Below are 14,544 nucleotides of genomic sequence, written 5' to 3'. Positions count from 1 at the left end.
TCTCTTCAATAATTCATAAATAGTGCATTTGGCGCCGGTGTTCCCGTCAGTCTCACAAGGAGGTGGCGCTGTAGGGATGTAGAGGCAATGAGGATAAATTTTATGTAAATCAGATTTTTTACAAAGTTAATTGTTACAAAAATAATACTTTCTAATTACTGTACAACTGTGGCACATTCAAGTTTTAAAGCTAAAGCAGCACTGCACATTAAATATATTTAGATTGTTTTTAGTACATACAAATTACAAATAAAATGCTTTAAACTTTGTAACTGTTTTTTTGTTGTTGTTTTTTTTAGAAATCTGGGTCATACTGCATACATGTTGCATATTTCACCTTGCATGAGATTCACTAGACTGGAGCATGAAATAAGAGATAAGATCATTGGCTGTGGTTGGCACACCACTACCAATCCACAGCACTGCAGCATCATCAGGAAGTATGCATATTGATTGCTAGTGTAAATCTGCCCAGTGTGACTGTAAGAATAGGTGACCTTGTGGTGGTTGCAGCAAGCATATCCTCCACTCGTGTGGGGAAAGCACACCTATTTACTATCACACATCATGCATGAACGGAAACAACCTTACGCAGTCAGCCGCACACTCACATACATGCTGACATGGTCATGAAAGCACGCAGGCTCACGTGGACAAACAGCCCAGTTAATTCCTCATCATACTTTTTCCGGCATCATCAGACATTCCTGCAGAAAAACACTCAGTCGTAAAATTGACATTTTCTTTCCATTACAACACTTCATTGAGTATCTTATTTCATTCCTAAATGACCCGACCCGCTGGAGTCCTGGCTTGATGCATTCGAGTTCAGCCGCACAGACACAACAACCGCATGTCATTTATTTCTATCAGCAAGGGATGGTATTGTTCACAGCAGGAGAAGCTGAACCTTTCTACATACACAAAAATGTGCCAAAATGAACAGAAGAATGTGTTTGGACTTTTCTTTAATAAGAGTTGACATACAATATTTAAAGCACTATATTGTATATCAATATGACCACTGTGTCAAAAGAGTTCTGCGATTTATTTATTTTTCTGTTTAGTGAAAGAGACTTTGCATATTTACAGAAATCCTTCTCACCCCACGTCTATCCCATCCTATCTCTTTACACAGTAACCCCAGGCCAGTTTGAAAGCTGCTTGTTTGTCTGAGTGTATGCAAGTTTGTGTGCATTGAAAAAAACAAAAAACAGAACAGACAAGGCCGCAATCAAAGTGAAAAATATTTTTTGTTTCCTTTCATAATAATATAACTATTATATAATGTGGATAGTCTGTAGGAAGCATTTTAAATCTGAAATACTGAATTCATTAAGGTTGCTAATGTGCACAGAATCAGTCATCAAGTCAGTCCATTTATAGGAAAGCAGCTGGATGTTATTAGGAGGACAGAATTTTTAGATAGCAGTCCACTTTTGCTGAAATCACATCTCAAACTTAGCACCCTGGACCATACTGGTCATTATATAATTTTATTCAATAATAAAATAAGTACTCCTCAGTCATCAATTTTTATATCAGAAATTGAAAATGTTATATAACAAGTTTTCATCATTTTAACTGCTGCAGCTTGCACACTATGCTAAACCTGTTGGATACCAATAACAAACGGATAACTGTTTGTATATCTCTGATAAAAAAATATAGTGCTTGTAAATGAGGACAATTATTTAGAGAGTCGGCACAGTTGCCTGATGTCATCAAAGACTGATTGTTGCATACCCCGCTGTCTGTCCTGATGTTCACATAGTTGTTTACTGCCTCATTAGTAGTCAAATAAAGACAATTAGTCATCTAAACCTGGCAGTCATTTTATTTGACAATACATTATTTAGATTTTTGCTATGTATGAATCCTATTTGAATCACGTGCTTCAGCAATAGCATTTTGACTCATCTTTAACCTTTATTTTGTTTGGGATTGAAAACTTGTCTTCACTTGCACATTAAATTTTGACTGACCTCGTAATATATTAACTGTCGTCTAAATACGCACAATTTCTGTATTCAAATAATTTTTTTATTGCTCTAAGATAATATTTTAATCTGAGTTCTTATTAGTTGTAAGTGGAACATTGTCAAACTTTACAAAAATAAAGATTTGAAAAAAATGGCTTGAATGTGATCTATTTAATGTGTTTAATGTTTCTCACTTAGTAAAATGAGCCACCAATATAAACGAACTTTACAATACTCTTCAAATGTATTGAAGAAAATGGCAATGGCAAAATGTTATAAATATGACAAAATAACCACTTGAAAAGGGTCAATGCTGATGTTTTGGAAATGTTTAAATATGAGTTTGACCATATTTGAAAATAACACATTGAAATCACTTTGGACTTGTTTTGATTTTTAGACTTTGTAATGAAGCAACTGTACTGTCGAAATTGTTCTGTAAATATGCGTAGTACCAGATATTTTTGTACTAATAGGCGTACCGTTATGGATGGATGATTTTGGTTACAATAATCAGCATATATTATTACAATAAGCGAATATTTGAAAAGAAAATCATGTAGGAGTGGAGTAGACGGGTCAAAGCGAGTCCTTAATTGACTTGATAAACCAATTTCATCATTTATTATATTATATTGTATTGTATTATGTTAAACAGCTAAAAGCAGGTCTGGTGTTTAGTCAGAGCAGTTCAGCAGAAAGACCTAATTGTTTTGACCCAACTTGTTTGGTTACTAGGCTACCACATGTTGCTACAAACAACCCCAACATATTGTCCAGTACTAACTGTGTTCATAAGGTTACCCATGCATTGCAGTGAACAAAAATGCCCACAAAACAGCACAGGCTGCCTTTTGAACTGTTAGCTGATAAGCCAGATGGTCCTTCTCCCATGTTAATTTGACATAATTGCTGGTATCTAAACTGGCCTCAGGTCTAAAATTAATATTCATTGTAGATGTATTTTATAAAAGAAAGCCAACATATTTCAGTACACATTGCCAGCATGAGCAATAGTGAATAAAAATGTAATTATTTTTTTTAGAATTGTAGTTTTTATCATTTAAACCTTAAAACCCATCTAAACTAGTAGTAGATCTGCCTTCAACTAACTTATTTGCAGACAGAAAATGTCTGAAACATTTTTGCAGTATTGACCAATAGGCTTTTTTTATTTATTTTTCCTTTTCGACTGATTGGACGTTTGCTCTCCAAAGCAGGTTTCACCAACATACCAAATCAATAGTGAAGGAGAAAAGGCCTTGTTCTCTGTGTTTATAGATCCGTGCTTTCTGATGGACTCTGCCTCCTCTGTACATTCTGATCGTCGTCTGTCTGTTGCCAACGTGACTGGTGGGATGGTGTTGCCTTTGTTACAGTTCACGTATACCATTTCAGTCTTCAGGTATTTGTTGTGTTCTACATTCCAGATGTATATAAGCATAATGATGCTGTATTAATTCATAAAAAGACAATTTAATTTCACTGTATAAATTATTGCAAAAAGAGCTGAAAAAGAATAAAATAATGGTTGCCGTATAATACTGTTATTACAGTACAACATAAATATTCTCTCAAGGGTACAGAGCTGCTTTATCTGTTGCATGTCTGAACCAGAGTCGTCTTGGAATTTATATGATGTTTCTACAGTCACGTCTGCACACAGTCAAGGACTGCTTATACTTTTGTTTGCTAGTGCACATTTTTCTGACATTCATGAAAAATCTTAGCCTAGCATTGTTTTCAACAAACATTAAGGTAAATTTATTTAAACTGATAAAAAAAATCAGTCAGAAGGTAGATGTTCTCTGTGGAGGCCTGGAGAGGTCTTCTGGGGTGCATCTAGAACAGAGCGTGACAAATGCCCTACTTTTTTGAACAAGCACACAACTTGTGTGATGAGATTATTGTTGTTCATTCTCTTTATGGCAGTATTAGGATTAGGAGACTAGATCCTGTGTGGCAAATCCTTGTTGCAGAACCAGTCACCTATCCCTAAGGTGGAACCCATAAACACCTTTTAACTTGTCATCATATAATTTGAAAGTCTGTCTATGCTGGTCTCTGGGCAGTGCACCAATAATGTCTAAATCAGGCTGGCAGCAATTCAGCAATTGAAGCAATTGATTATTTCCCCCATGGTGATGGAACTTCAAGATAAATTTCCTTCTTTTACTGCTCAAGCTGTAATAAAAAGGATCTCACGATGCAATTAAAACAAACAATCCATGAGCTCTACAACAAAAACTTCAGTGGCCTAATCAGACCATTTCAATGTATAGATTGCTTTGTGTTGAGCTCGCAGTGAAATATAGCTTATAGTTTACAAATAGAGACCATTCTGCAGTGGGATCTTATTGGAATAAGACTTGCAACTCTGTAGAAGCACACACACCTCCAAATTGCAAATAAGATGGTTGACTATAGGATTTCTTTCAGTACAGATATGATCTTGATGTAAAACTGTAGGAATTGGCTGGGAAGGTTGATGTGAAGAACTGCAGTGTCAAGATTGCTTTCAAACTGGATATAGGTTTTCTTGATGTGTCATATCTCAAACATGTTTGAGTAGTCATGGAGGTCCTGGAGACCGATGTTTGAAAGACACCCATCTTAAAGCAAAATCAATGTTCTTCACCGTTTTTACAGGACCAGAAATGTTCTGTTATGTGTTTGAAGAAAAACACCTTTTAAATCCTCTGGAGGATAAATATGTCCATGATAAGAACATAGAAAGGTTACCTCATACACCATTTACTAACTTCCCCCTTCATCTCTCACTGATGCATTTTAAGGTCTATTCTGAGCACCGGCAAGGCCCCATTTCTTCACATATGCTATAGCTCCATCAGTTTTGATGAACAGGCACAGAGTCCACTCTGCTTTGCAGTGACATGTGCGTCAGTGCGTGTGCCGCATCGAGGCTCTGTCTTCCCAACACCACTTGCCTTGCTTTCCCTAGAAACTGACTCAGCAGCAGTCGCTGTCAGGTCTGCTTAATTTTGTCATGCTTGACTTCCTGCTACCTGAAGTCTCATCTGCCAAAGCCCCTTAATCCACTTGTCACTCAAAACAACAAAAAGCTGGAAAGGTGCTCCCTAAATGAAGACAGGGTTGTTAAGCTTTGGTGGGGTGAGCACTGCGTGTACTTGCAATTGTTGTGCAGGTGTGCAAGCACAGATATGTGACAACATTGGTCAGAGTTTTTTTTCAGTTTTTTTTTCTTTTTTTTAAACTTTTTATTTGATTAAGTTGAGTCCAACATATTTATAAACAAGGTTTTACTATGTCCTCTACAGAGTTTTGTTGTGACCTTGAAAAACAGAAGAATTCAATTTCTGTTAAAATTTTGGTTATAATTCAAATGTTTGCACAAAATATCATTTATTGATGGAAAAACCAATAGGGAGTGCTTGCAATGATTATATGTAGTATAATATCGTAAACAGAAGTAATACTTGGCATGTTTCAAATTTCTGTTCAATTCTACCATTATTGAGACTATGTTTTCCTCTCATGGATTAATTTAATGTAATTTTCAAATACTAATAATGACAAACATTTTTGTAAATACATGCAAAACTAAACAACTATGATCAGCAAACCTTGAAATTAACAGCAGCCAGCTTTTTGTTTTAGAGTAAGTGTCATTAACTTTGGGCAGATGACACAATTCTACCTGCAGCTGTGTTGGCTGAGACTGCTTTACTCTACATACACACCTTCAGTAGTATTTTGGCTTTGCTTGATATAATCTTTTCCATGTTGCCTCTCCTTCTTAGAAAGAAAATACATAATTATGCTTATCTTCACTCCTATTCTCAACACAGTTTTTATGTCAAATTCTAAATGTGTTATTATGTTTAGTTCTCAAGATTTTATCCAGAAGCATGTTTTTTCATTGTTGTTGTTTTTTTCTAGTATTAGAACAATTTAAATCATAACATTACTGCTAGGTGTGTAAAGGGTAGAATAAAGGAAGATACGTTTTTAGGTGTAAGATAACAAATGTGAATTGACCAGGCGTGACATTATGACAAGTACAGTGAAAGTATTGATTATGTCTTCATTAAGTCTTCTATTTGTAGGTAAGATATATAGAGCTGCATATGAAGACCATATCCTGGAACTGGCTAAGTATAAAGATTTGAATGGGTTTGACAAGTTATGATGACTCAAAAAGTGGGTCAAACCAACTCCACAATTCAGGTCTTGTAGGATGTACCCGGTCTGCAGAAATACCTATACATCTTATACATATATGTTAGGGCTGAAATAATTAATCAGACTAATCATGATGAATTGACTGAGAAAAACATGAACAAACTTGGTGATTGATTATTCGTTAGCTGGAGAACACAAGCTCAAAGAACAAAAGAGAAATGCATTTTGCATTTAATTTCTTATTAATCTCTTTTTGGCACACAATTACTATTTGGTTAATCCAAAAAATAAATCAACAAATCATCTCTACACTGTACTGATGTTAAGGGTAACAGAAAGGACAGGGCTTTTGAGAATTGTTTTTACTGCAGATGCATCCTTTGCTACAAATGATCAAACATTCACTAAAAGAATGCTATGTTATTGCATTTTAGGCAATGAAATATTTGTTATTGAACAAAGGAGTTCAATTATTTGTTCATAAGCATCTTTTAATACATAATATGTATTTCTAATATAGTATAAAAAAGTCATTCTATATGTATGTATACATACACCACTACTAGAACATATGGTCTGTAGCTACATAGCTACAGACCATAATATTTTGCCTGATTGTCATTGTTGCTGTTATGAAGACTTGCTAATCAAGTTAACTGCTAAATTTGAGAAATAGTTATACACTCATGTTCACTTTCATGTATTTATTAATTAATTTGTTTAAATGTCTGTGTTTGTTTTAATAATCTAGTAGATTCAATGTCAAGACAACATAGAGCATATAGACAAGGTTATAAAAAACAAGGGACGTTATGACAGTGCCATAACATCCCTAATTATTATACAAGAATATTCATATTAAAAGAATGAAAGGAATGTATAGTTCCAGTAATCTATATAATTCAAGCTTGTCGTTTTATTACACCAAAGTACATAAAAGGTGGTTAAATGTAGAATTGTTTTTTATACTACTCAACAACCTCCTTCTTTGTGCAAATTAAGAATGACCACATGGCTTAATTACTGAAAGATGGTCAGGATCTTTCTAAAGGCCATTTTGTTTTGGTTGATAATATTGCTCAATGGTATCAATATTTAATTGCTCTGGTTTCTAGCTCCATTGCCTCAGTGTCTGCAGAATCAATGAATGACTTCATTGCTCAAAATGTTTTAGACAGAAACAGCTTGAGCACAAAGTATGAATATTATAATGATAAAAGTAAATTAAACTGGTACTTAATCTCACTATTTCAGCTTTAGGAAGACAGAAGAACCATTGAATTAAAAATATGTAAACAAATGAAATTCTGACATATTTAAGTCTTTTACCATGGAAATGGTTGATGCTACTTTTATTTTTGTTTGAGGGGGTAGAAGGGCCTCAGTTTAATCATGTTCTGACAGCACAAGTAAGGTGTTGATTTGACTAATCTGACATATTTATGTGTCCTTGACCAGCAATCTGTTATAATTACCACTCATAAACTCAACCACAACAAATTTAGTGGGTCAAAATGAGCTGTCTGAAATGTCTTACAGCAGTGGCCACATTAAAAAGTCATGGATAAGGTCATATGAAACTTGTTTTTCAAAATGGGAAAAGTCCCTAAGTGTCATGAAACAAGTTAAGCTCATAACATTTTTATATTGTTTTTGGCTTTTTTTCTTTTTCATTTTTGTGCAGATTTGCATCATTAGGCTAATGAAAAAGCACTATGGCTAGTAAAAGCAAAATCTCCAATCTTGAACAAAAGTACCCTATTTGTGAGTAGTGTGCAAATGAAACTATGTTCTCAACGTAATTCATACGAACAAATTATGTTTTTCTGTGAATTCTATTTTTCAGTCATTGTATAATAACTGCATCATGTTAATGTTGCAGTTATGATGCAATGGTAAAAATATACATTGCATGGTATATTAATTGTAAAAATATACAAACCTTGATAGCATTTGTGGAGATCTGGATCTCATGCAACTTCCTCATTGTACCATCCCGGTCAATAAAGTAGGATGATGCCAGCTGATGGAGGGCTTCCACATTCTGCGTAGCATTAACCAACTTTCTGTCCAGCTTGTTCTTGGCCAGATACATGGTCAGAGCCTCCTCCCCTACAAGTAACAAATATTAATTTGATCAGTTCTATGCGGCTTTGATTTTTTTAAAAGGTTTGCTCATATAGCAAATGCGATTGGATTGAAAACATTTCCATTTGTTAAAGCTTACCATGTCTATAACCTTCAAAAAGAGTTCTTAACACATAAATATGAGATTAGAGTATCCAGGCAAGCAGTTTTATCTTGAGAAATTGGATGTCCCAGTTTTCCAGAAAGTCCCCATATTTGCTGCTTGTCTCTACCTGGCATGTTCACAGATACGTACCTGGATTTATGCCCATTGAAATTGCAATATTTTCAAGAAAAATCTAGTGAAAATTCTTCTCACTTTGACATCACAGGACTTTTCTGCTGAATGTTAAACAATATCTCGATTTTTTTTTCTTCTTCTTCTTCCAACTACTCATTAAGGCAGTAGACAAAGAGCGAATACAGAAACATAATGTAATAGAAGAGACAGTGCGTATTTATTCATGGCAAAAATGGTCTCAAAATGAGGTAATGTCAGAAAGGGATATGCGGCATATGGGATTATAAGCACATGGTTTAGGTTCTGTCATTTACAGAAAAGACTGTATCAGCTTTTCTACGATATTGCATCATGGGTTGTGCCAATCATTTACTGATGTGCTTGAACCAGTGTGACTAGCATTACTTATTAGCGTGGTTAAATCACATTAATGAGCTCGAGTTGATATAATAAAGCTGTTGTGGGAAGTGCAGAAGATCATTTCTCTGTTTTGTTTTTCTCTTATTACTGTGATATATTTTTCTTCAAACACATACTGTATGCTCCAAATCACAAAAAATATCTGTGTAGAAAAAGGTATGAAGTCATAAAAAAAATAAACACTTTGCCACAAAGTACTTTGTTGTTCTCCCACAGTCTAATAAAACCAAATCAAACACCTACGATAAGGCATCCATGATGAAAAAAAAAAAAAAAAGTTGTCATCATTGTAACTGTCTATCGCATGAGTTGCAGATAATGGTCTGTGTGTCTGTTTTTCGTTTGTTCAACAGATAGGTGGTTGCATTTTGGGATCACCTTAGCCTGGTGTTCCCAGTATAAACGCTTATAGTGGAAATTTCTGAATCCTAACACACCAACCAACTGCTTTGTTTATTTTTCTCATGCAACAGTTTAACCACCACTGTTTGGCTCATGCCTGTATACATGCATGCTACTGATTAACTGACTGGCACACTCCATGGCATTATTTAGGTTTATTTAATTAAGTCAAACTTAACAATCCTGAATGACAATTATATATCAAATTATACAAAAAGTTTTGTGAGACTCTGCTTTCAAAAATGAACTTTTTTTTTATCATAGTGAATGCAGTGAAATAATGTGAAATAATTAATATATGGCATCACCAAAAATGAACTATTATTCTATATCCATTTACATGACACACCAGGACAGTGCTTAACACCTCTTTGGTTACGCATATGTCTTTGACCTTTAACATGTAAACAACAATTTAAACAAGATCAGATTGCCTTAAAATTAGAGCAAGGCAAACCTTATGGCTGGGTCTTGTTCAACATTCTGTCACATAGGTTTTCTAAATAATTATTTAGCCCCAAGAAATGAATTGGAATTGGCCACTTAACTGCCTGTGACTGTGACTAAGGGCAAGCAACAGTCAGGGCAAATGACTCACGCCTGGTTACAACCACTGAGGATATGAAGGCCAATTCTGATGATGCCATGCTCTCCCTCTCCCTCAGGGGTTTGCAAAGTTACTTACACACACTTGACTTACACTACATAACAAGAATAATGCTCTAACGTTAAGCCCTTCATCTGCCATTTTGTATCTCTATTGCAACTCGTTGTGGCACTTACCGTATACCATAAAGGTTTTGTGGGTCATGCTGCTGAAACTGCAAGCTTGTAACAAATTTAGCTTTAAAAATCATGTGAGTGCATCTTTCTGTAAGTAATACCTTGTTACATTATTACTCCGCACCTCAGAGACACTATGCCAGAAACAATTAGCGCATGCAGAGCTTGTGTGTTTGTAGCTGAAAGGCATTTAAAGGCAATGCTCTTTTCTTTTTTTTTTTTCCCTTTTTACCTCAAATCAACAAAAGGTTTTATTTGTGTGTGCAGCAGCATTAACAAAATATGTATCTTTTTTGTGGATCCAAGTTAAGGTCAGTAACTGCCAGAGGAGGAAATACAGTTTTAAGGTAACCTGATGGCAAGGTGGGACTCTATTATCCGTAATTGGCACAAATCCTGTGGGTCATTTTAATGGGTAACATTAAATTATATTGCTTTATAATGTCACAGCTAGGAAACAGGCTAATGAAATTAGATTTTCTTAAACCACCAGCATGCCCAAAGACTGTACACACTGAGCACCAAATTGTCATCAAACTATTATTATCATGGAATACATTATTGCTGGTTTCAATTTATCAAACGAGAACCAATCCTTCATTTTTTTTCAGAAATACAAAAGTAAGGTAAAAACCTCCCCTCCAAAAATAATTCAGTATTTATTGGCAGTAATGGGATGCAAAAAACATGATTTATTGTGTAAACCTTATCGTAACATGCTGAACTCCCGATTAAATATTTAACATACAATTCAGCACTTATTTGAACTGTACCTGACTTATTTGTACCTTATTTATTACAGACTTATACAACACCACACTTTAAAAGCCTGGGTATTATTTTTATTTGCATATACATTATATAATGCCCAGTTCTGGTGTGTCAAAAAATAAAAATAAAAAAATAAAAAATAACAGTTTTAAGGGATAATAAAGTAAGAGCATCTCTTGAACCAATGTTAGATTACACACAAGGGTAAAGCCCTTATTCCATATTTGAACTATAGACTCTGGCTTCAGTTGCCAAAATTAATTTTGATTGCAATTCTTTTGGCTTAGTACTGAAAAATGATAACTCTTTCATTACAAAAATTAAGATAATTGGCCCAGCTGCAGGGAGAACGTTTACTTCAAAATTTACCAGAGAACAGGGTTCCCACTGGTGCACAAAGTGGGCCGGTACACACAAGTTTTAGATTTGAGCCAATTCTAATTAACACAGCCATAACATGAGGCAGACTCCCACATACTTGGGTGTACTATGCATATTCTGTAAGCCATGTGGACTCTGCACATCAACAAGATATGTTAATAAATATTAAAGGCAGCCCAGTAGATTTAACTAACTAAAAAGGAGGAATAAATAAGTGCACATTTTCCTTTCAAAATTAACTTAAAGGGGTTATTCTCAGGAACTGATAGAGTTGGAAGCAGAGATTCCAAATTCAAGACAGGAAAGAAAGTGGTTTGATGGGGAAAAAAATCCTTTATAAAAAGAAATTAAAAGGTTCAACATAAAACAATTTACCATTAAGCCTAGTAATTCCGTGCAGCCCAATAAATCATGAATTTAAACAAGTAGCCTGAGAACAAGAAGACATGTAACAGAGGAAGAGTGTGAGCCCGATGAACAGACAAACTACCGATGGAATAACAAAAGACAGGACAATAGACAGAAACACACACAGGGGCTGACAAGACACACTAAACAATTAAACCCCAGCAGGAAGGGACAGGCACAAAGCAAAGCTGAACAATGTGTAAAAGCTGAACCCGACCTACTCTGCAAGGAGAAATATTTATAAAAAAAGAGAGAGAGAAACATTTGAATACCACCAAACTCAAGAAGCGTATATGGATTTACCCGAACAAGCAAAACTAAAATTCCCAAGCTACTAACTTTGGCAAAAAGATGCATACAGGATAAAAATAAAACAATTAAAAAAAATAAAAATAACTCAATTAAGTTCTAACTGAAGGGTCTAAAAACTAATTTGCATAGCTCCTAAAAAGTTAACCCTCAAGCCACCCTCATTTCAATTTAATTCCTCAGTTTAATTATGCAGGGACTAGTATTGGATGTCAACAAATAAACACTTTGAAGTTTGTAGCCATGGCTAGTTTGCAATACTTTTCCAATATTATTTGGTGTAGAGTGGTCTGTTGCTTTTCCTTTTGTACCTTTCCTTGACCCTGTATCTCATCTTTAAAGTGGCCAAAATAAATTTGCTCTAAAGACAGAAATACGTCTATTGGCATATAGCCCAATCTCTTTTTAAAAAATTGCCTTTTTGTTTTCAAAAGGACCAAAATCCAACAGAAAATGTAAGAGCAAGTTTACATCTTAACTGCACATGTTAACATATGAGTTGTGCTATGTAGAAAGAGTTTGCTTAAACAAGATATCAGCTGGAGCATCACTAAATGATCAGCTTAATGCTTTCCAATATAGATTTGAAGCATTGTGTTCTATAAACAGCATTCAGTTCTTTATTGCGGTGCAATGTCCAAAAATCATAAATCCGCTGAAGCAAAAGAACTTCAGTGGAATTTATGAAACGCTTTAAGCAAAACAACAGATTAAAAACTTCCCTATTGAGATTGTCATATCAAAATCCTAGATAATGAAATAAGTACAAGGAAGAACAACACCCCGGATGAAGACATTAATACTGAAGATCCCTTCAGCTACAACTTGTCCACTTCTCACAAAAAGTCAAGAAAATAGTATTTTTTTTCTTCATAGTCCTTTACTCTAGTATAGAGTGATTGATTTGGTGACACGACAATGCAGCTACCACAAAGGTATATCTAAATTAGTAGCATAGATAATATTGAGCTAAGCAAGCAAAACATTATTTTTTAGTGGCAAAATAAGGGGAAATGATACAGACTACAGTTTATTTTGTTACAGTTGTTATTAATCAGGGGCAGATGATTAATAATATTATGTTAAAATATCTCAGTGTTTCAACATTTTAGAAATTGGTTTCAGATTAGAGGATCGTCAAAACCAAATGTAGTTTCTCCATGTTTACTTTTGATTCCGGGAATGCAGAGTAGACTAGAACCTGAAGACCTCAGTGTTCTGGAAGGTTGGTACAATGGTGACAGGTTTTTTAATGCGTTTTGGTGTCAAGTGGTGTCACTGATTTATAAACGAACAAAAGTATGTCTCGTCTCTGAACCATAGGGAACCAGTGCAGAGAAACTGATTTAGCTCTCGATTGTTAGTACCAAATCATACAATGTTAATCAAAATACACTTCCGAACCATAAAAATATGTGTTCTGGAATTCCTTGGCATTAGAAAAATTGTAAAGAGAAGCCGGGACCCTAAATTGGTAGTTTGTTATCTGCAATAAGCCATGCTTAGAATAGGTTCCATTTGGACAAGTTGTAAAAACCTAAATAACTTTAAACTGGCTGTAAATATTATCTATAGCAAAAGGTAACAGCAGTGTAAAGATCTATACCACAGCAATAGCACCAACTGTAACAAGGTTTTTTATAAGCAAGTTGCTTTAGGACAGAACATCGACGGTCAGAACATTTCTGTCTTTCTTCAAATTGAGATTATGCAGAAAGCCTTTTGCTGCAGGTAGGACACTGTTAGGCCATAATTAAACGCCTATGGCTTATGCCATATATTGCTCCTCAGGCTTTAACAAATTGCTCGTGTTTGAGCTATTTAAACAGAGGAATGCTTGTAGCGGACTTTATGGAATTCAAAAGTAAAGTAATTCAGGGGGGGGTGTTATTGTTCTTTTTTTCAGCTTTGGAAACTGGATACAATATTAGGTTGAAACATCATATGAAACTAAAGTGCAAATAGGTGTTCAGTGGAGGAATACCAGAGCCATAATGCACCACAAGGCTAAAACTTGAGAATAATTTTTAAAAATACCCAAATTATTATGGTTTTCTTTTCAACCACAGCGTCCATTTTCATCTTCTTGTATTGCATCTTTTATGTGTTTCCTGTCTCTCTTTACATTTAACCTCTGGCTTGTCTCCTCTGGCTCTGGATTGTTTCCATGTTCCCTTTAACCTTGGGGCCTTTTGTTTCAAGTTATGTGTCAGCACACTTTTATCTCAGCCTTTACAGATGCTCAGTAAAGGACACAGCTATACAAAACAAAAATGCACATGCAGGACGAGCGATAAAGTTAGAGGAGGCTATTCTCTCTTTAACAACCTGCACTTTGTGGTCTCATGAGTCACATAATTGAAGGGGAAGAAATGAATTGTCCTTCTCCAGGGTAACTTAAAAGTTGATTGGTCAGTTGTGAAGAACCCCATTAGATGTCCTCCTTCCTTTGAAGTGAATAGAAATGAATGCATCCTTTTTTCTTAATTTGCTTTTATGCATTTTTGTTTACATAGCAAATGATAAAGAAAAGAACTAATTACAGTGCAGAGAGCA

The 14,544-nt window shown here is 35.0% G+C and overlaps 1 protein-coding gene across 1 annotated transcript in view; it reads right to left on the bottom strand.

The window, feature by feature from the left end:
• brinp1 (bone morphogenetic protein/retinoic acid inducible neural-specific 1) overlaps positions 1-14,544 on the bottom strand; it is a 123,039-nt gene that overhangs the window by 39,707 nt on the left and 68,788 nt on the right. The window contains exon 4 of the mRNA XM_008424389.3: positions 8,089-8,258. Within this exon, the coding sequence (XP_008422611.1) occupies positions 8,089-8,258 (170 nt within the window). The remainder of the gene's footprint in view (positions 1-8,088; positions 8,259-14,544) is intronic.

This window comes from Poecilia reticulata, chromosome 12 (assembly GCF_904066995.2).
Source record: "Poecilia reticulata chromosome 12, P_reticulata-male-v2, whole genome shotgun sequence".
In the NCBI taxonomy this organism is placed as follows: Eukaryota; Metazoa; Chordata; class Actinopteri; order Cyprinodontiformes; family Poeciliidae; genus Poecilia; species Poecilia reticulata.
Note: the sequence above shows the minus strand (reverse complement) of the source record. Positions and strands in the feature narration are given on the sequence as shown.